Source organism: Dunckerocampus dactyliophorus, chromosome 16 (genome assembly GCF_027744805.1).
Source record: "Dunckerocampus dactyliophorus isolate RoL2022-P2 chromosome 16, RoL_Ddac_1.1, whole genome shotgun sequence".
Lineage (NCBI taxonomy): Eukaryota > Metazoa > Chordata > Actinopteri > Syngnathiformes > Syngnathidae > Dunckerocampus > Dunckerocampus dactyliophorus.
This window is the reverse complement of record NC_072834.1, coordinates 10,440,342-10,463,018: the sequence shown is the minus strand read 5'-3', so window position 1 is coordinate 10,463,018 and position 22,677 is coordinate 10,440,342. Positions and strand designations below refer to the sequence as shown.

Genomic DNA, 22,677 nt, shown 5'->3' with positions numbered 1-22,677 from the left:
CCTCGTTTATTGCAGTTAATTGGTTCCAAACCCGACCGTGACAAGTGAATTTCCGCACAGTTGGATTCTTTCGTTATAAATGAAATATTTTCATATTTAGAGCATAGAAAACCTGTTTAGAATCTTTTAAATACATTTTTTAACATTATTAGAGCCCGCTAAAAGTGAAATAACACCCCTATAGTTCACCTTTACACTCATATTACCAGGGTTGTTCCCTGCAATAGGCGAACTAGGCGACTGCCTAGGGCCCTCAAGGCAACAGGGGCCTCAACGCTGCACGTTCAGGCTCATCTGAGGAGAATGAATACGTCCTGTCTTCATCTGTAGCTGTCTCGTGCCTTTATTATCTATCCATTATATGCTTTGTCCCCCAAAAAGTCAAAAAAATTGCAAGGAGGCAACAGCAAGGAAACATAGAGCAACACATGCAAAATAACTATTTTTAACAACTCTAAAAATAAATGCAGCTCACATACATTTGTACTCCCAATCTCCCAATTAATTCACAATAGAGTAATTCATTATCAATCCAGAAAAGGCCAAACCTTATCCAAGATTCTTTTATCATCATTATCAATAATGTAACTTTTCCATTTCACCAACGACTAGCAATTTCAAAATTTACCGTAAATTTCAGTGTATAAGACGCACCGGTGTTTAAGCCGAACCCTCTAAATTTAGAGGGAAAAACAGACTTGTACATATATAAGCCGCACCGGACTATAAGCCGCACATGTCCACGTCATAAAAAAACATATTGTGGCACGCACAGCTCCTTATTTGACAGGAGCCAATCATGAGCTATGAGAAAAGGCACAACGACCTTAACAACCCATTGGAAATCGCAGGAGGTCAGTACTCAGTATTTAACAGTATGACTCACGGTGTCATCTTTACAAAGAACGCTAAAATCATCACACAGCAACTTCACACTCAAAAGGTAGCTAGCAAATATACAAGACAAGTACCAGTACAAGTTTAAAATAAAGAAGCAGCTATTTTAACTTCTTCCCATAATGCATTATTCCCAGCAGAGCGGTTCATTGGCCAACAGCTGCCAATTCATGAGCTCCCTTCCCTGCTCTGCTGGGAACAATGCATTATAGGAAGAAGTTAAAATAGCTGTTTTTTTTAAACTCGTATTGGTACTCATATTGGTACTTGGTGTTAAGTTGTTGTGTGATGATTTTAGCATTCTTTGTAAGATGACACCGTGAGTCAAACTCTTATATTGAGTAATAACCTCCTGCAATTTCCAATGAAGCTCGCCGTGGGTTCCCTTATAGCTTGTGATTGGCTCCTGCTAAAAAAAGAGCTACCGCCTCCTCACTGACTCGCTAGCGGCACATTTTTTAAAGAATTAGTAGTAGTTCTGAAGTATAGCAGATGTCACAAGATTAGAACATGGTCAGAAATTAGCCACACCGCTGTGTAAGCCGCAGGGTTCAAAGTTTAAGAAAAAAGTAGTGGCTTACACACCAGAAATGACGGTACATACATTAGGCAAGGAAAACTTGCCTTACATACAATAGAAGTGTCACGTTTTGGCATGTTGCTGTGTTGGCGATGACCTCAGGATGCAGAGACGGGACCCAGTGCAGGTAAAGAGGCTTTTAATACTTCAAAAGCAGAACATAAAGCAGGGAACCTTGCAGTAGGCTTGTGAACGAGATGCAGGCAGGCAACAGACGTGTAGCAAGCTAACAACAACATGCAACAAGCATGACCCAAAAAAGCTCATAATGGCTAAACCAAGGACACACGCCGACAGCTGAACTAAATAAAGCAGACACAAATTAGCAGCAGGTGTGTCAAAACCGGGAAGTAAAGGCGCCAGAGAGCGAGGCGGAGCAAAACAGGAAGAATTACCAAATAAGAACATGGAAACCGGAACTAAGGAAGAAACACAACCCAGAGGCCAAACTGTCACGCAGGCTAGCAGGCAGGGCGTGACAAGAACATCCTTGTAGAGATCTCTGCAGGTTCGGAGAGCGTGTCATGTATGCATGAAGACAGTACGAATTGCAGGTCTGTTATGTAAAACTTCGAGCTCTCCTGCGAGCATTTTCCCAATTCGAATGTACAGAGTGTATACCTTCCCTATATGCGCAAATAATTTGATTATGTAAATTAGCGGGGACCTGCCAAGCTGATTTATTTGTACATTTTTAACAGCCTTCCGGATAAATTCTACTGAAAATGGTTTCATTATGTGGAACTGCAAAGATGGTTAATGCTGAACAATGTCACACGTTCCAAATTTCATCAGTAATCAATTGGAATTCCTTGAAAAAAATCACACATCAAGTAAGTGTTGATGCATGACTGTGTAAGGCTTGTGTTGATTGGCTGCTTTGGTGAGAATTTAAATGAATTTAAATGACGACACAAGGTTAAACTCACCACTGCTTTAACCAAGCCCCCCCCCCCCCCCCCCCCCCGCACCCGCACCCCTTGTTGTACAGATAGCTGCGGCTTTCATCGCCTTGCTCTGGCCTGGAGCGCGTCCACTGATTAATGCAAACCTCTCATGCTAGACAGCTCTCACCGAGACATCATCACTGCCTAGAAAGATGCTCATGAGCTTGGAGAGCAGTCCGTGTTGCGGCCCATAAATCATCTCGCTCAACTTCTGCAACACAGCCCTGCTGGAAACATTGTCTCGTCATTGTTTTATTCTGGGAGTTGAGGCTTTGGTTGTAATTGAAACTGCCTTTTCCCTTGACCTCATTAGAGGGTTATTCTCTATGCTTGTGTCGTTACATTTCCACACTAAAAAGTCAGTGCTGTAAGACTGGGTTAACATTTGCTGTGCTACTCACACTAGGAGCTACAATGTCACACAGTTGCACACGGACTTGCATCAAGGTTCTCCAAAAAAGTGGGAAAAAACCCAACAGTATTTACCATTTCACATGTTTGTTTGTCAATTTGGGTGTTAGTAGGCTGCTTCTAGTTCAGAGAGCATGACAAGATGATTCATTGTCGAAAACGACTGGGCAAGTTTATTGGAACGCCAGTTAATTCAATTTCATGGCGGCATCCATGTCGACACACTGCTGTACTAATTAGAGCTGAGCATTTATCTACCAATACCACCGAAAGAAGACGGGGCATTAATTGGAAGCAGATGATAATTGGAGCGAGGCTGTCATTTCCGAAAGCCATGACATATAACAACTTAATTGTTTAACTTTGATAATAATTCGGGGTGCATGAGAAAGTAGAAAGGAAAACATAGCTGTCTTTGACCAGCATGTGTTCATCTGCTACGTGTGCTGAAGCTATTTGTCGAGCGGGTCCAGTGTTTACGGCCAAAATTAATTGATGAATTTATGAGAGTGCATACGTAACCATGAAACTGTGGAATTCTGAACTCTGTAACCCAAGTACAGTCTGTAGTCACAAACAAAACTACTAGATACTAGTTTAACATGGTCTTCAGTCATCTTTTGCTTATATCTGACTGGAACATTTTGGGGTCAGACTGCATAAGCTCAACAAAAATCCCAGCGTCCGAGCAGTCACAAATGCAGCAGCCCATACAATTTTTTTTTTCATTTGACGTCACGGAGAGTGGTCTTATGATAAATGACAAAAAATAAAAACGCATAGCGTTGCATTTGTTTGTTTGGTGAGCAGGCTATTCAGTGGCGCATGGAGTACAGACGGACAGGACTCTGCCACATCAAAGTCATAACAGAAGATCTTGCATATATTCGCATCTGCCTTTTAAACATAAACATAACTCGCAATCAGACAGATGACGTCAGACAATTGATTTCAACACAACAAGGAGGAGAAATGTCAGGTGTTAGGTGTCCCGGCATTGTGGTATCCCCTTACATACTTCTCTTCTCTGTTACTGCTTCTGTACCTCGGAAAAAACGCCAGAAAATTGACAGGTTGACCTTGTCCTCCCATTTAATGTCGGTGGCAGGCAGTTAACGCCCCCACAGTGCTTCATGGAATTGTCTTTTCTAGTTCATTGTTAATCCTGCTCACTAACGAATGGCAACCAAAACCAAACGGCTTGCCTTTGCGCTGGACAGAGATCGAGACACATTTTTACAGACAAATGTGTTCAAAATCAAGCCTTAATCCAAATGATCTGGTAGTAATGCAAGCAGATGAATTTGAAACAGGCTCTTGTCATCACATAGTGTGAAGCACATACCCCTCCTCTTTTCTTTTTTGTTCCATCAGCCTATCCAGCTCACATTGCCCCACCCCCTCCCCAGCGTGAGTAATGGCCTGCGTCGACTTCGTGTCACCGCAAGAGGAGGTGCCGCATGGCTCGCCTCTGTCCTCCTGTTTCCATGCGTGTCCTTTCAAGCGACTAGGCAATCCCAAGCTGATATCTATATCGACCGTGATTTAGCTGATACAGCTGCAGTCCCTCTTCCCTCTCTCAATCCACCCTGGCTCCATCTCCTCCTCTCCAATTTTGTCTTTTTCTCGATAATGTTCATCCTCTCCATTGTCAGTGTCTTCCAATTCATTCTATATTCATATTCTTCACTTCCAACATTGAACCCAAGAAAAAAAAACAAAAAAAACTGGCTCCTGAAAGTGTCTGGATGTGTCTGAACTGGGATCAGTCATTGCTAAGAATACGTTCTGCATGGTTGAGCAGCATGAGAGCTGCTGAGCTCTCTTTCAGAGGGCTGACTTGTACTGATAGGAGGTGAACATGAGGGGAAACATTTGCAGCTAATTTATTTGGAGAGCTCAGGCAGCAAATGTGTGGTGAACACAATACTGGGAAAATATTTATACTGCTGTCACCAACAGGGGAACAAATGGGTGTGCATTTCTGTTCCTCAGGGTATAATATACATGTATCACGCTGGGATAATTAGTAGACTCCAAGGAAACTGTATGAACCTTTTTTCTCCAAATGCACATAGGAAACAATTGTGATAATTGGCCATTTGGTGTTTCAAGGGTTTCTGGAAAGATTTTCTGCAAGATGGTGGAGTGTGGTTGTGGGAATTTTGTCCATTTGTGTTGGACTTGGGAGAGGGCGAGCGCATCTCTGTTCCATTCATCCGAAAAGTGTTTGAAGGGGTTGCGATAAAGTCTTATGCCAGTTTTTCTGTGCCTTTAAGTTGAGTAAATGTCCTTCCTCAAACTGTCACCACACGACCGGAAGCATATGATTGTCCAAAATGTCGTGTTACGATAAAAAGAAGTGGTGATTTTACAATAAAGGGCAAGTGAAGATGTGCCTTACTCCATCCAGCAGATGTCACTGTGGTAAAACAGGCTTGCTGCTATTTTGTTTGAAGGCATGTTTGATGTTTACATTATGGCATTAATGTCTTACTGTATATACTGTAATAGTATTTGCCTTCTATTTGTCTTTGTGTTACTGCCGTCTCTTCCTGTCCTTTATCTGCTGTGTGGTGTGGTGGGCCCCTCCGCCTCAATTTACCAAGAGTATAATGATGGATACCGAATTATTCCCTTGGACTTTGGAGCCACTATGATTGTCCCCGACGAATTCTGCTTAGCAACAAGAGATGCAACCAAGAACAATGATTGATTATGTTATCGGATCTCGCTTTAATCACAAACAGGCTATTTAGGGCCCTATGATTTCCGCGGTAACAGGATCGCGAAATTGGCCAATAAAAACAAAATTTACTGGTAAATGCGGAATCCCGCAGAAACGGACATAATGTGAATGAAATGCTGTCATCGTGAGGAGAAGGAAAGATCCTGTGGGTAGGTATTTCCCCGGCGGACCGCTCAATCGTGGCGGAATCACATCACAAACAATAAACCGCCCTCCCCCGAACCAAACATGTTGAAATGGCGACCTAAAACACAGGCGGAAGTTGCACGCCACTGTGCCTGTGTGTGTGCAACTCAGACTGGATGAGTACATTTTCTCTGTGTTATGTTTTACTGCTTTAATGTAAGGAGCCTTTTACAAAGCCCGCTGACGACGTGCAAGTTCTGAGTGGAAAAAAGAGAGCGTGTCGGTTTATTGTTGCACTCAGCTCGCCTACCCGTAAATAGACATTCTCAACACACACAGAACACACTTTCGGCCTTCAAAATTAGAGTGCTGTCTTCCACATCTCATCTAATTGTGTAAACAAAATAAGGGTGTCATTAAAAATGTCTTGCAGTAACGATGCAATTGGAACTGCATCGGTGACTCTAAATCTTCCTTAATCACACGCACGGGCATTACAATTTGTTGAAAATTTTGTAGCAATGTGGGCATAGGCTAGCATCCCATTCGAAAAATGTCTCAGTTACTGGCAAAATTGGCCAATGATGTATTGCATCAATAAATGTAAGGATTTTTGAATTTAATTACTGGAGATTTTATTCACTAACACTAAAAGCACACACTCTATGCTGGTAAAATAAGTGTAAAATGTAAAAAAAAAATAAAATAAAATAAATTCTAAAAAAAAAAAAAACTGAATTTGGTGAAAAATAAAATAAAACGGATTTCATCGGGCCCTAGCTATTTTTTGTCTGAGGGAAGTTCAAGAGCCCCTATTATGCAAAAGTGACGTTTTAATGATGATGTAACAGTAATACGTGTCCCTAGAACCTGTTTATGAGCACCAAACGTGAGAAAATCTATTTTCTTCACTTGTTACTCCATTTTTGAGAGAAGAGGCTCTCACACGGTCGCTTTTGGAAGTTCTGGGTTCCATGAGATCACAGACAAAACCCTTCTTCTTCTTCATGGACATGAAACCTCCTCTGACCCGCCCATAGCTTGATGAGCCAGCCCGGTGCATACGCCCACCACTTCATGCTAGCAGCTTTGGGGGAAAAAAGGCTTTGCTACAGATCTTTAAATAAGGCGTGCATCTTTGTCAACTATCTGTCAGTCAGCTACACATGTGGAAGTTTGATCATTTTGTATTTCTTCAGCAAATACGCTAACCTAGCCTTAACCTAACCTTATTGTTGCATTGCTGAAAATGTATACTGTAGATTATGTATATCTAAAATGTGGATGAAGTGCAAAGCCGCGCTTCTTGGAGCCACACACTCTGACGGAGACAGGCGTGGACAGATAGAGCTGACTAGCATTAAAGCTACAAACACACAAAACAACGTGTTCCGACTAGGCCTAAATTCTAGCAAGGCCAGATTTGGGAAAATACTTTTCAAAAACACTATTGTAAAATCTGTAAGACATATTTAAAACAACAAATAAGTAATAATAATCAATAAGTAATAAATACACCAGCCCAGAGTGTACCCTGCCTCTCAGCTGGGATAGGCTCCAGCATACCAACGACACCATTGAGGATAAGTGGCATAGAAGATGAATGGGTGGATGGAAGTCATAAATACTATAAGCACTTAAATAAGATGAAACAAAAGTACATTACACAGTAAGAGAGAGCACTGGAGTTACCATGCTATGAAGGGGTTAACCAAACTACAGTATGATTAATTAATTAGTTGATTAAGAGATTTTTGTCCATTTGGTGTATTCCCAAACAGTTGATGTTTTGCACAAATTTCTCCACCACGGATGATTTAGAACCCCCGGGTTACTTTATATGTTGTATGGTATCAGATCGGTCAGGCCCATTGTATCTCTTGATGTTCGCAGCATGTCCATATCAGTAGCCTCGTGTTCGTTTCTGTAACAGCACTGACAGCTCACCTAAATCAAGCTCCTCCTCTGCAGTATGATTCCTGCGTGTTACTGCCAGGACCTGCCAGCTGTGTATTTATTCACACAACCCATTTTCTTGCTTCACTATCCTCCACCCTCCCTCTTCCCTGCCTTTCACCCAATATTGGCGATGTGGCCGCCCCTCTCTTCCTGCCTCTCCCTCCCCTCTTGCTATATCGCTCATCCTTTGCCCCCCACCCCCGGGGGCCCATCCCTCCCTCCCATCCTCTGCTCATTTGCTCACAGACTTGCTTTCTCAGACACACACACACACACACACACACACACACACGCGCTGACAACAGTATGCCTCAAGAAGACGCTCTTGTGTGACGTTATTATTAGAGCAGAGCGCAGCGCCAACAGTTTTTTTTTTTTTTTTTTGTGGTTGAAGCTTCAGGCTGTCCTGGAGTTTGGTTCATGTTGGATTGGCGATGATACATGAGTGATTTTAATTAGCAGCATCTTGGGTGTGCTACAGCAGTGTTGGAGGAGGCTCCTGCAGAGGCACATGCAGTTGTCAGGTTAAACGCGAGGCAGCGCCGCAGAACCTGCATGCTGGATGAGGTAACGGTAGAGGGAAGCGGAGCAGCAGCATTATCTTGAGGGGAATGCAGCAGTAATCTTGCTGCATGAGCAGGTGGAGCGCCACAGTAGGAAGGGAAAGCAGCATCACCACGAATCTCGCTGGGAATTCCGCCGCATCCTCCGAGGAAGCCGCTAAGAGAGAGCGATAGGAGATCATTTATTTAATTTTCTGGATTTTGCTTCCTTTGCTGCAGACGCTGCTTGCGCTCTCGCAGCCCTCCCCTCCCTCCTCCTCCTCCCCAGCCTCCTCCCTCCCTCGCTCTTCCCCTTCCCTGGCTAAAGGGGAGCAAAAGCACTGATTCCTGCATCGCCTCTAATCGCCAGCATCTTCTTCACTCATGCACTTATTTTTATCCACTTGTCCATTCGGCTTAGTGAAATGATCAGCTTTCTCACGGACGCGCGTGATGTCTGCGGTGGAGGGGCGCTCGTCTTAGTGGGCAGGCTCAACTGCCCTCCAGCTCTACCTGTGGGTGATGGAGACTTTAATCACAATTCTCATCACATGAAGCTCCATCCTGCTGCCACCATTCATGTCTAAATGCGCCTTTTTCCAAGGCGGCCTGCCTCTCTGAAGTTGGATCTGTTTTTACCCTGTATTTGGATGTGCACTTGGATACCCCACTCTCTAAAAGGTCCTCATGGATGCTTTTTAATGCTGCGCAGAAGACACCTTGCTGTGGGGAAATGTTAGGATAAGTTTGCAGGCAGTTGGATTTGCTTTGATTCATCCATTCATTTTTCGGTTATTCTATCACACGTTCGAGGGATTTTTCTGTTTTGCCAAGCAACGGGATTATAAAAGCAATGTCCTCGATTCACTGAGATGCCCTGTGGTCTTCCAGTGGAAATCCAAGAAACCCAATCTTGGTTGAGTAGCCCGTCCCATTCAGCTCATGTGGAAGTGATGTGTAGACTCTCTGCAGCCACCCTTGGGAGGACCTGGGAGGGCTGGAGCCTCAGCATGGGCCTGAGTTACTGTTCGAGACTCGCCCTTTGGCTCGCCTTGATTATAGTGCTGCCCATCCAAACTGGAACGGCACGAGTGTCTTCTAGTCTCAGCACCACACACCACGTCCACCATTTCCACAACAAACATGGCACTGTTCCTATTGCCATCAACAGGATGCCTTTTCTCACCAGAGGGGGCCATGGTAAGAACAAATTGACACTCTCGTGAATGCATCTAGAGTTAGAATGAGGTAATTTAGCACGTCTTTTCAGCATTCCAAGGGAAAAAAAATGTCTTGAAATGTTTTTGTCCCCCTCTCTAACTATGCATGCGCTGCAGCTTGTGCATCATTAAACACTCTGTAAGCACATCAGCATCACATCAGTCGTGCTTCCCCTTCTCCCTATGCTGCCTTTCACCACAGCACAATCAGACGCGCACTCTGTATTCATTTGAAAAATGTACCCAAGGTAGAGTGTGTTGCTGAAGGATGGAAAGTAATGACTACTCCTCGACAATTAACATCAATGCTTCTTAAACGGGTCGTCTCAAAGCGCTGACACCAGAGCTCCCTTTGAAATTCCAGTCCTAACGCTCACTCTTATGTCCTATAAAATAAGACCCTGGTGGATTTGTCATCTTTTTCAACACAGCAGTTTTGTGAGCCTTCAGAAAAAATCGGTGCTATTATAGCCAGGACGGAGTTTTTCCAGTGCAAGGGGATCAAACAGACGTATTAAAAAACACACTTCAAAGAATGCGCTGATAAATTTTCAATTAGCCTTATAGTAGGGTTCGTGTGCTGCTGCTTGCTCTGAAGTGCATGCTTCATGGCTACGATTTTGACATAAATGCCTTACTTAGAATTCACAGCTCACCATCATGTTGTGTGGATGTTTACATGCAGAGTTTTTAACATGTGACTGAGGGACAAGACTGCTGCAGTGTCTCCGTACTGGAGACCGACTGCATGTTTTCCAGGGTCCATTGCTTACACTCGGTGTGGAAGGTGTTAGACACAATAAAAAGATGACTATGTATGAAAATTCTCGGTTTATGGGGTCAGTGAACACAGACGAGATTTGAGGAAATTGCACAGCAATGAGCCGTTCCACTGCACTTGTTAAATGGATGTAAATTACCTTTAAAAATACACATAAGTGTTTCAATTGTTCTTCACAAAGGGCTTTATTAACTGGAAGGAGCCTGACAGTTTGACGGAAGCATGACAGCACTAAAGGCTTATACAATTGGACAATTACTTCAAAATGACCTGAAGTTGAAGAAAATACCAGCGAGAGCCTGAAATGATTTCACCATACACCAACCGTTAGAAGCTGTTGCCAGCTATAATGTTGGTCTATAAAGGTTAAAATACCACATCTGGCTGGTAATTGGGGGTAAGAAATATACCTCCATTTGTTGAAAAAGTGCACTACTTGAGTGAACCAGGTAATAAAAGGTCCATTGAGGTTACCATGATAACTGGAGGTTGACTCAAAACAGGCACGCCAAATTTGCTTTTTTATGGCAGCTTGTGAGAATAGAGCCGTGTCACCCCGAAGATTCATCTTGATATCATTGTAGTTAGTCAATAAGAATGGAAGCAATCGGCATTCTTTGAGGAGACACCAGTGACAAAAGCAAAAAGGTTTCCAAAGTAGAGTCCTATGATGCTCACATAGCAGCAATTTCATCACAACCAAACAGCATTTCTTCTTTAAAGGATAACTGCACTTTTTGGGGGGAATTTTACCCATCATCCACAATCCTTCTGTGAGACATGAACACGCATTTCTCTTTTCTTCGCGTTCTAAAGCTATAAAAATGTCTAAAAAGACGCAGCTGAGAATGGGAACCACTTATTCCGCCTCTAAAGCCTTCTGAAAAAAACTCTGAAAAGTGCCAACGATGCTCCATTTACAATACATATAATGTGACGTGTATATTAACCGAGCTAAAACGACATTTTTATTATTATTATTAACATTGTTACGCCGTTAAACTACGTTGCTGGCGTATTGACATAACACACCAGCTAGCTCCTAGAAGGCTAGCAATAGCTTCACCACACACTCGCCCACAGCGCGTCAGCGCCACGCTCGCAATGCCTCATGCCGCTATCAAAAAGGTAACCCTACATATTGGAGCTGTCGCCGCTTTTGCTGCTGTTTTTGTTTGGAAAAGTTAATGCTAGGTGTAGGTGTTCGTTTCTGTGTTGCTGTGTGAAATCAATGCGCCCAGGAAGGAAGTTCCGGTAATGCTTAAAAGGACCAAAATACAGTAAGTATTACATGTTATCATAAATGTACTTGTTACTACATGGTTACAGCATGTACATAAAACCATAAAACCTTGTTGGAGGTTTTTGGGGGTGTTTTAATAGCGGCATAGGTGTGTCCCATTACGTGCACTATCTTTAGAATGCACAGAAAAGAGAAACACATGTGTGTTCATGTCTCACATTGGGGCTGATGGCCAACATTTTTTTTAAAAAGTGCAGTTTTCCTTTAAGAGGAGAGCGAAGAAGGCTTTACTTGATGGAACTGGCATTCACGTTCATCGAGGCTCCTTGCGATGGTTTTAAATGCTGGCCCTTTTACAAACAGTTTTTATAAGCTCTCTTAAATCAGCTCTCTTAATTTCTTCAACAATCCAGGTAGACGTAGTGTCAAGTATACGATAGCATACGTACTGTAGCTTCCTCTGTTTTTCTCTCTTTTTTACTTCTATCAAGATCATGTTTTTATTGCTATTTAAACAAGAAAATGTATTCAATTATATCCCAATTATAAGGTTACAATGTTTTCCTCTTAACATTCTAAAAGATTCTCTATATTGGTGTCATCTGATGTCTACAGGGCTCTAATAATGATACAAGAAAAAGAAAGTCATAAATAGGTTTTCAATGCTCTCATTACGAAAATATTGCATTTATTAATATTGAATCCTACTTCTCAGAAATGTACTTATTGCACGCGGGTCTGGAACCAATTAACTGCGATAAACAATATAGGGACTAAAGAGTTTCTCTATTGCTGTCTTTCTTCTAGACCATTATCCCCGAGCATTCTAGAATGTTTTTCTCCCTACATTCTAGCGTACTCCGCCATTCTAAAACATTTTCTGTTTTGTTTGGACATCATGAGGTGTTCTAAAAGCTTTCCTTTAACATTGTAGAGTATTTATATCATCCTTATTTTGAAAAAAGGTTCCCCAAAGCTTTCAACTCTTTTTCCTTTAATGATCCAGAATGTTTTCCTCACGCATTGTGTTCCATTTTTCTCTCAAATTCTCGAGCAGAATGTTCTCCCTTAACATTCAGAACATTTTTGTCTCAATATTCATATATTCTATTTTATTCACGTATATAGTGTAATTTCCGGTGTATAACACACACCGGTGTTTAAGCTGCACCCACTAAATTTAGAGAGAAAAATATATAAGGCACATGTCCATCACATAAAATGGCATATTGTGGCACGCATGAGCCTATGAGAACCAGACAGGTCTTTATTTGACATGATCCAGTCATGAGCTATGAGAAATCGCAGGGGGTCATGACTCAATATAACAGTCTGACTCACGGCGTCATCTTAGATAGAAGGCTAAAATCATCACACAGCAACTTAACGCTTTAGGCCTCGGAGTTTTTTTTCGGTTTTCACATTACTATTTCAAAAGGTTGTAGCTTGAAAATGGTTAGAGATAAAAGCATACTGTAAATTTGAAAAAACATCAGTATGACCCAAAGTTTGTGATGGGAGTGAAGTTATTCATCTAATGTGCATGTTATGACACCACCAGGCTCAGCATTTGTCAGATCCCTGTTTCCACGCTACTGGCTCATCAACAGGATCATCAAAATGTCTGATCCCCATGTCATACTCCTCCTCATCTCTCAAGCAAACCCAGCCATCATCATCGTCATTTACAGCGAGATCTTGAACACCACTGCTGCCTCAACAGCTATTATTACTTCTATGATTACATTGATAGATATAAAGTATCTGTCTATTATGCCTGTAAATATTGTCATTCATCCAGTTCATGTTTACTACTAGCAGTGTATTTTTTGCCGAGGAGTGTCCCGCGGATTGTACAGCGTTTGCTGCTATTTCCGCATTTACGTTCCCGCCATATTTTCGTCTGGCATTGTAAAATATTTTTTGCGGTTAAAGGGACTGTATGCAGCGCTTTCCTCCAGCTGCCTAGAGGGTGCCAACATTCGAACGTACGACATTGTGGCAGTATTCCCACCTCTTCCTGCTTTAAGTACATAAGATACAGCTGACCTTAGCAGCATTCTAAAACTTCAACATTCTAGAATGCTTTGCTTTGGCATTCTGGAACATTTTCCTTTGGCCTTTTTTTAAGAGCTTCTGTCAAAGAGTTTAGAATGTTTTCCTCTACCGTTCTAAATGTTTCCATTAAATATTGTACAACTCTGCAACCTAACATTCGAAACACATTCATCTTGATCGTTGATTTATTTGTTGTCTTTCATTTCTTGGTGAGCCATGCAGCAAGTTTAAGATCAAAAGGAAGTGGGTATCTCTCAATGTCTTCACTTGATTGCTGATCCAGATGATGATTGTTTGGCCTTGGCTGAGGTCTTTTCCCTGCTGACTGCTATTCTAGTTTTTGTGTTCCCATGCTCCAGTAGTTGTTACCCAGCTGTTGTTATTATGCAGTGGTCAGCTGATCTAACCCCTTCCCCCTTCGACTGTGAGAGACTTGGCCGTATTATGACCCCCTGTGCTGCAGACCTTGTACGCACTCAAGAAGGCTTGGCCTGTAGCTGACCTCATCTTCATGCCTTCAGCACCCCCAATGCTCAACACATTCCGTGGAATTATTCTCCACTTCATTCTCCCATGTTGCTGAGCTGTCTAGTTGTGGTTGACTCAGGGGAAATGGCTTTTTGAGAGCTTTTCGGTGTTTGCTACATGTGTTGTCCGTTTACAATTGGGTATCACAAACTGAATTGAACAGAAAGCATCCCATGCTCCAAGCTATTTACTTTCTTGTCACAGATAGATGCAGAAAACAAAATCAGTTGTGGACAGGGGCGGTAAAAGATCTGCCAAAGAGAGTTACATTTTCTGCAGGTCATATTTTACATTACCATGAGGGGAGGCGCACATACACCATCACGTGTACTTATGTTCCCAGTATCAATACATGCCAGTAGCAAATGGTAGCAGCAATAATATCATGTTTACAACACATTTTGTCATCATCCTCTTGAGAAACATGGCTGCTCTGCATCAGGTAGCTTGCTTTTATGAGATGTTCTTGACGAGACACAGAAGATAAAGTTGGAGCAGAATGAATAGGTGTTATGACGTGCAGTAGTAGAGTAGAAAAAAATGCCTAGGTTCCTAAAGTGGGGTACGCGTACCCACCAGTTGTCAGAGTGAATAAAAATGAAAAACAATTAGTGCCTTAAACTCACAATTACGAATGAGCCCGAACGCCTCATGGCGCAATGAGAACGGAGCGGAAAGACAGACAGAACATGAAGTTGGTCACTGCTCTGTGTGCATTATATGAACAAATAAGTACGTTTGATTATTATTTTTTGCATTAAGAGCGTTTAATCTTGAAGATTTCACTTATATTGGTGTTCCAATCCCCGCACGGCGCCCCATGTGAAGAAGTAGGGGGTACATGGCTTCAGGTCTGAAGGGGTACACGACTAAAAAGTTTGGGAACCACTGGTCTAATGAGTCTCATGTTAAACCTAATTACTGAATTACGTTGGAAAAGCGAATAAGAATTGTTTTTTAAAAAAAAAAAAACATTTGACCAGAGTAGTATAGCACGGTGGCCTAGTGATTAGCATGTTGGCCACACAGCCAGGAAGAACTGGGTTCGAATCTCCATTGGCCATCTCTGTGTGGAGTTGGCATGTTCTCCACGTGCGTGCGTGCGTGCGTGGGTTTTCTCCGGGTACTTCGGTTTCGTCTAAAACCATACATGTTAGGTCAACTGGCGACTAAATTGTCCATAGGTATGAATGTGAGTGTGAATGGTTGTTTGTCTATATGTGCCGTGCGATTGGCTGGCGACCAGTCCAGGGTGTACCTCAAGTGTGTCGCCCGAAATCAGCTGGGATAGGCTCCAGCATACCCGCGACCCTAGTGGGGATAGCGGCATAGAAGATGCATGGATGGATGGATGGTTTACTGGCTAAGAAATCAAGCTAAATCAATGCCAGAACTGCGTTCAAGAAAACCATGTCACTTATAAACAACAAGCTTGAAATGTAGAAGCATTGCTTCCGCAGTGCAACGGCTCTTGAGTGTGAAATGAGTTCCTCCAAACGATAAAAAAAAGATAACGGCAACCCATTGTGAAAAAGCGGCATCTGCAAATTGGTTGCAAAAGACTCGACAAGGTCGCTGAAAACAAAGGCGACACCGTCTCGTGTTTTTAATTGTGAGGGTTACGTTTTGTTTGTTTTCTCTTCTTCTAAAGAATTGATAGGCCGCGTCTAACTGCCTTGCAGGCTGCACCCTCTCAGCAGACGTGTGGGGGATGGCTTTAAAGCTGCCTGTATGAATATATCTGAGCACATGTACAACTGCCTTGAGATGTGTTGCATACAGATACTTTACACCAGCAGAGTGAAGGCATTTATGGGGTTCTATTTAAAGGAGTGTGGGCATGTTGCGTGGGCATGATTCAGGTCTGTTTGGATCCAATTTGTTCCACAATTTCATCAATCAATAAAAAGGAAAACAATGCTTTCATATTGAAGAGCGGCTGTTATTTCCAAAATGTTAAAACGAATTTTACAGTTTAACGTATAACAACTTATTTTAACTTTAATAATGATTTGGAGTGCATTAGAAAGTGAAAATGAAAACATGGCTCTCTTTGACCACAAGATCATTTATTAACAAGTATGTTGCACAACACAGCAGCAACTGATTCTGTGCAAATCAGAGAAATCTTTTGTTTTGTAGACCACGCACCCGAAGACTATCGCTCAAAGTCTCGACTATCTCTTGGTGAACTGAGGGGTTAATTGAAACATTTATTGTATTTCTAATATCGGTATCAAAATGTAATATAAAAAATCATATTATTGCTGAGATTAGATTGAGACATTTGGCATACATTTAAAAAAAACTCGTAAAGTCAGTATAATTATTAAATTATACTCACATCCTGCAAAGCCCTGTATTTTGTCATTGTTTTATAAATAAAAAGGGAAATAAAATCCTGATTAGTGCCTTTTATACAGTTCTGCACCAAAAGAAAGCAATCCATTTCCAATTTTGTGCTAAATAACATGTCAAAAACATCCTTGTCGGCTGATGTAGTTAACCCAAAAAGACCTAAGTAAAGGAGAAGGTTAAAGCTTTTTTAGTTGTGTCATAAACATTAGCACTCCTTTTTTAGGTATACCTGCATATTCAATACATGTAAGGCTCCTTCTATAAGAACGATTATGATATGATATTAGAATTTTTACATCGGTTTGGGCCCAAGCACTACAAGTCACGACTCGTCAAGCGATCGTATTCAAGCTTTTAGAGATGATTGACGGAAGAACATTATTCAGTTGGAATGACATCAACAAAGATACCTGAGGTGAACAAGCTTCTCTTAAGCTTCGCAAACACACAGTTTTACAAACCATCTTCATACCTTTCCGGCACAAAACAACACATTTTGTACAATATAGAACCTGTGTGGCTCAGGTCAGTGGTCAATGTGGTAGTTACGTTTTCCTTTTCACTATTTGTCTGCTGGGTGCAATTCCAAAGCAATTTTTATTTGACAGCTTAATGACAGAGTGAGAACCCTACTGATCACAAATTGCTTTTTAATCTAATATACAGAAGACACTCATTACTGTATAATAATAAGGAAGCTCGTGATGTTGCGTGATGGAGATATTGATCTTCTGCAGGAAAATGGCTATGTTGCAATACTAATAAGGCACAAGACAAAAATAAGAAAATAGTAAGAATAAAATGCTATAGCAAACATTTTATTATGACTTCTCAAGCGGCAATACTATACAAATGAAACTTGTAATACAGTAGACGCCCCTACAACGTAAATAATCCGTTCCGAGAACGTTTACTTTATAGAGTTATGTTATACGAAGTGTAAAATACATGTAAATAGCCTAATCTGTTCCAAGATCTTCCCAAACTCACCACCTTTGGACCTTCAAAATATTCAAAGTCCACTAAATATGGTGGGAAAATATAAGAAAACGTTAGCATAAACATAGTAGAGTAACATTCCAATATAAAATAAGGTAATAAATAAGATTACTGTAAATAAATAAAACTGAAAAACAAAAACAATCCTACCGTTCATGAGATTTCGTGATCAGGAGCACGCAAGTGGAGAGTAGGAGGAGGAGGAGGAGGACTAGCCTGAGTCGAAACGCCCATGATTACGGTAATTTTACGTTAAGTTAACACAAAGAAAAGTTAAAAAAAATTAAGAAGAGATTTCAATGCGTGCGAACTAGTTTAAGGGCGACTACGAAGAGAAAGGGAGGTTGAAGGGAGAAGCATGTCTCTCACACAAAGTCACGTACGCACTGTATAAGTTAGCCAATGACATGAGAGCGTAGGCGGTGCCCCGATAATCAGCCAATGAGAGCGTGAAGCGTCTTGACGACTTGACGCTTTACGTTCTATGGAATTTCTTATGTAATACGGTGCAAAAACTTTACATAAATTCTTTACGTTCGGTGGAATTTACGTAAAAGGAGGTTTACGTGATGCGAGGTACTACTGTACATTAGAGTATTCGCTGTACCGTACGGCTTGTATAGTTTCGTCAGCTGTTTAGACAATAATGGCTGGGTGTTGGGTGTTACTTTGAGTGGATAGTAAATCTATACTGCTATTCACGCTATCAAGTGACTACTCTAAACTATGTCTGTGGTTCATTTCTGTATTCCCTTGGGAAAATATCATTTTTTAAAAGTTGCTGAAGTTGTGAGAGCTGTCCCCAGTTTTGTGTTGTATATGAAAAATGTGTATATATTTTGCGGCAAGCGTGCTTTCTCATAAATACAATAAAATATTAGATCCAAACGGCCTTTTATCAATCCCAACACAGCTTCTTCAAACTAAAAGTTAAGTGGAGGAGTATGTTAACGTGGTTATAGAAAGAGAGATCGTTCGAGGGGCACCTACACCTTTCGAGACCTCACAGTCTGAATGATATGAGCACAAACAATAATTCCACCGTAATGCATCTGAGGCACTTTCGTGAGGCCCTTAATTGATAGAAAACATCTACTGTGCGCTCGATGCCGCCACGCTCTTACTTGAACATCATTATTTAAAGTGAATAGCATATGTCCTCTCAGTCAAGCTTCAGGCTAAACTATTCATTTTCATCATTTCACTGAGTGCAATTTAATAGAGCGTGGAAGGAGTGGGCTTCAAATGTCATAAGTCAGACGACAAATACAGACTTAATATTGCTCCATAAAACTCAGCGGCAGGCAAAATTGCTCACAGTTTTGGTGCTTAATGTGGGTTTATGTTCTTAATCGATCAGCTTCGTATTTTCCAATTAAAGTGTGTGTTGCTGGGTTTTTTCGAATAATGATTCCACGGCATACTGTAAGTTCTTCTATCATTCTAACCCTGCTGACGGCTGGCAGGTCATTAGAGGATTTATCGAATGGCAGAACGAATGTCTTTTTAAACCTTAGTGCACTCTGATATGAATATACAGTGGAACCTAACTATGGCGCTGGTCAACCTCGGATTTGCTTGCAACTTTCCAATTTTCTAAATAATCACAGTAGTCGTGACTACTGATCACCATGTACAACCATGTCTGAAATATGTCAATTTTTACTGTATTTTAAATGACAGGACATATTATGGATGATATGTATTTGTATGTACTAACAGCCCAAAATGAAGCGAAAAGATAAATCCAACAAAAAACTACCACAGGTCTTGACACAAATCTCTTTAATAGTAGCAGAATATTTGGATCACATTTTAACCTTGTTATTATGTGCAATTAGGGCGGCATGGCTCAGGTCATTTCCCAACCTGAAGGTTGCGGGTTCGATCCTCCGTCCTCCCGTGATCATGTTGAAGTATCCTGGGGCGAGATGCTGAACCCCCTGTTGTTCCTGATGCTGCGTGATCAGTAGGTTAATGTGCTAACAGTGTCAAAGCACTTTGAGTGCCTTGGATGTGGAAAAGCGCTATACAAGTGAAAGACCAAGACCATTTGTGTTCAAAGAATTGAAGTTGAATTCATGTTTTGACTCTATATCCTGGGATTTCTGAGCTTAAATGCACTTAAATGCTGATAAGAATATCCACTTTCCACTTCATCCACGTTTTTTCTTTATCTTTCTGTTTATTTAGACAACACATACCAGCATAATAAATGTGTGATGTTCGGAGTTCGGAGTGTCAATGAATGCACCTCACGGTAGTGTGGTGAGAACGAGGAAGTGTTTGAGCTGTGTTTGCAATTTGGACACAAAATTACACTAAATAGTTTAACGTAATTAACTCAAGAAATTAGTTACCGTATCATTTTTGACAGCCCTAGAAAATCACATGGTTTTATGGACTTATTAATGGCACATGCAGGTCTTTGCGCGTTTGCCCATTCAATTGCCTGTTGTTAGAATTTAAAAAAAATAATAATTACTAAGGGATTTTTTTCGTTATGACGATGTATGGCTATAGGTATAGTAACAATGACTTGATTATTATTGATACAGCACAATCGCCAGAACCTCGTTGTCCCGGGTACCAGGGTATTTAAAAATCCTCACTCATTCGTCTCTAATGATATAAAATGTTAGCTTCTCAAAAACCACTATAAAAAAACAGCTGACTTCGGACGATAGGTGGGGTACACCCTGGACTGGTCGCCTGCCAATCACAGGGCACATATAGACAAACCATTCATACAATTTAGAGTCACCAATTAACGTAACATGCATGTTTTTGGAATGTGGGAGAAAACCGGAGAACCCAAAGAACATGCAAACTCCACACAGAAATGCCCAACGGAGATTCAAACCCAGGTCTTCCTGATTTCCCGATTGTGCTTGTGTGGCCAACATGCTAACCACTAGACCACCGTGCGGCCGCCATATTTTATCATAGTTTCTATCAATTATATTGCACACAGTATTTGCTTATTTTGGGCCTGCATGTGTGGCGATGCAGTCAGTCTTAGCATTCTTCTTATTGATTCTGATCATTTTTGTTGCGATTAATTCAGAGCAAACCACGCGAAGAAGCCCCACACATGTTATATTGCTGGGTTTGTGTTGTTGATGAGCAGAGCTGTATTTATATTTGGCAACCTACCGTGTAACCATGGCGAGTTTATTTACGAACAAAGTCGAAGATGGGCCAGTAGATTAGGAACGCATCCTGAGGGGAAAAAACAGGAGGATGTGCCTCTTTTCCAGACTCGGTCGGTCAGGAGTATGGTCACGCAGCAACATGTGTAATATCACATTTTGTTCACACACTTCTGTACTTTCTCTCTGGCTGAAAGATGTTATGGTCAAATGTTTTGTTTTGGCGATGTCACCATCAGACGAAGGTGAGTGAAATCTGGTTTTCAGAGCCTTCTCCATTATTGCTTCAGGTAGTAGGGAGTGGAAGAGCTGGAAGACACAAGTTTTATTTTGTGATTAAATCTTCACCCTGGCCACATCTTTCACACCAGCTTTGTAGATTCTTACACTTTTTTTACATCGTGCTTGTGTGGCCATTTTTAACTGATTTATAAAACGAGCACGTTATCCAAAGCCTTGGGCCGCTCATACCTGTAGTTCATCATCTTTATCTCGAACCGTTTGGCCATGAGAAGCATTTGTTTGACATTAAAGTTTTGACTAGTCGTTGTAAAGATGGCAAACATCAGGTGCAGTTAATTAGAGTCATCGACTTGACACACTTTTTTCATATCTTTATTTAATCAAGCATGTTTACACATGAAATGTCTCACACAAAAGCTGTGTCCCAATTCAGGGTCTGCATCCTCCGACAGGCTGGATTTTTCGGAGAGTCCTCCAGCCGCAGCTGGAGCGACGTGAATTGAGATAGGCCAGCCTTCAGAATACTTCCTGGTTGCATCACGTGTTCACATCCTCGCACTTCTTGCGATACTGCCGTCAGGTCCGCAAGGTTGACAGAAAAAGGAGAAAGAAAGCTCTAACAAAAATATGACAAAAAATGGAGCCAAAATTGTTTTACACTTGATTCGAATGTGTGTGTTGCTGGAAAGAGAAGAGAGGCCATCTGTCAACAGATTTATCTTCAGCTCAGAGAAACGAGAAGGTGTGAAATTTTGCGGCTGCATGCTGGTAATGGCAAAAGGTAGCATCAGCATCATCTGGTGGACAAATTTACAAATCAAAAATTGAAAGTCAGTAGTCTCACGCCACTCCAGGGGTGCACTTTCCACTATTTGAGAAGCACTGGTTTGTGTCGGGGCTGCACGGTGGCCTACTGGTGAACATGCTGGCCACAGAGTATGAGATGTGGGTTCCTATCTCCCCGTGCATGGGTTTTCTCTGGGTACTCCTGCAATTGGCTGGCGATCAGTCCAGGGTGTATTCCGTCTCTTGCCCGAAGTCAGCTGGAATAGGCTTCAGCTTACCCGTGACCCTGATGAGGACAAGTTGTATGTGGATGGATGGGTGGATGGATGGATGGATGGATGGATGGATGGATGGATGGAAAATTGCATTTTCAGTGGTTTTCAATAAGACATTTTTTTGTCATTAGGGAAAAATGTGTCAATTTTTCTGTAGCTTTAGTAAGTTTGACCTATATTCATTCAACACAGCCGAAATGGCTTAAAAATACCAAATGTCGGTCAGATGCACAATCCAAAACAAAGTCCTTTGTCCACTAAAAGCTCATGCGCTTGGGAATGGGAACAAAGAAGTAACGTTATGAAAACAACACTTCACTTTATGGCTTGCAGGACAGTCGCACATGATGACAGCTCAATGTACAAAATTTCAGACCTATTGTCGAAGGTTACAGTGGAAGCTCAATTCTAAAGCCTTTTAAAGCTTGTAAAATCCAGAGTTCAACCCAAATTTTCAACGTATTTTTCCTGCACATTTGAGTTGAACTCTGAATTTTAAAAGCTTTAAAAGGCTTTAGAATTGAGCTTCCACCGTAACCTTCCACATTAAAATGCAGCTCTTAACGTAGCGTCCTTTTTTTATATCTTTGTCTCTTTCTTTAAGAACCGGAGCTCCTTCTTCTCAAATCATCTGACTCTTTGCTTTAGCCAGCTTGAGGACCTTGCTTGTCTTTTACTGAAACGAGTTCACCACGGTAAGGTGTGATGCAAATTACTAACAGCGTGCACGCAGCCTATCGCTCGTTGCCTGCATCTGCTGTGCACTCAGTAGGCTGAGAGCACAAAGGAAAAAAGACAGAATGTTTTTGAGTGGGTAGTCAAT

The 22,677-nt window shown here is 41.5% G+C and overlaps 1 protein-coding gene across 13 annotated transcripts in view; it reads left to right on the top strand.

The window, feature by feature from the left end:
* Positions 1-22,677, top strand: part of LOC129169290 (neurexin-2-like) — a 217,883-nt gene that overhangs the window by 160,414 nt on the left and 34,792 nt on the right. Inside the window, exon 1 of one of the 13 annotated variants that reach the window (XM_054755580.1) lies at positions 7,933-9,411. The exons of 10 other annotated variants lie outside the window; for them this stretch is intronic. In XM_054755580.1, coding sequence (XP_054611555.1) covers positions 9,084-9,411 — 328 coding nt within the window. In that variant the 5' untranslated portion in view covers positions 7,933-9,083. Of the gene's footprint in view, positions 1-7,932; positions 9,412-22,677 lie in introns of those variants that run through there. 2 more of the 13 variants (XM_054755581.1, XM_054755579.1) reach the window with 2 other exon arrangements.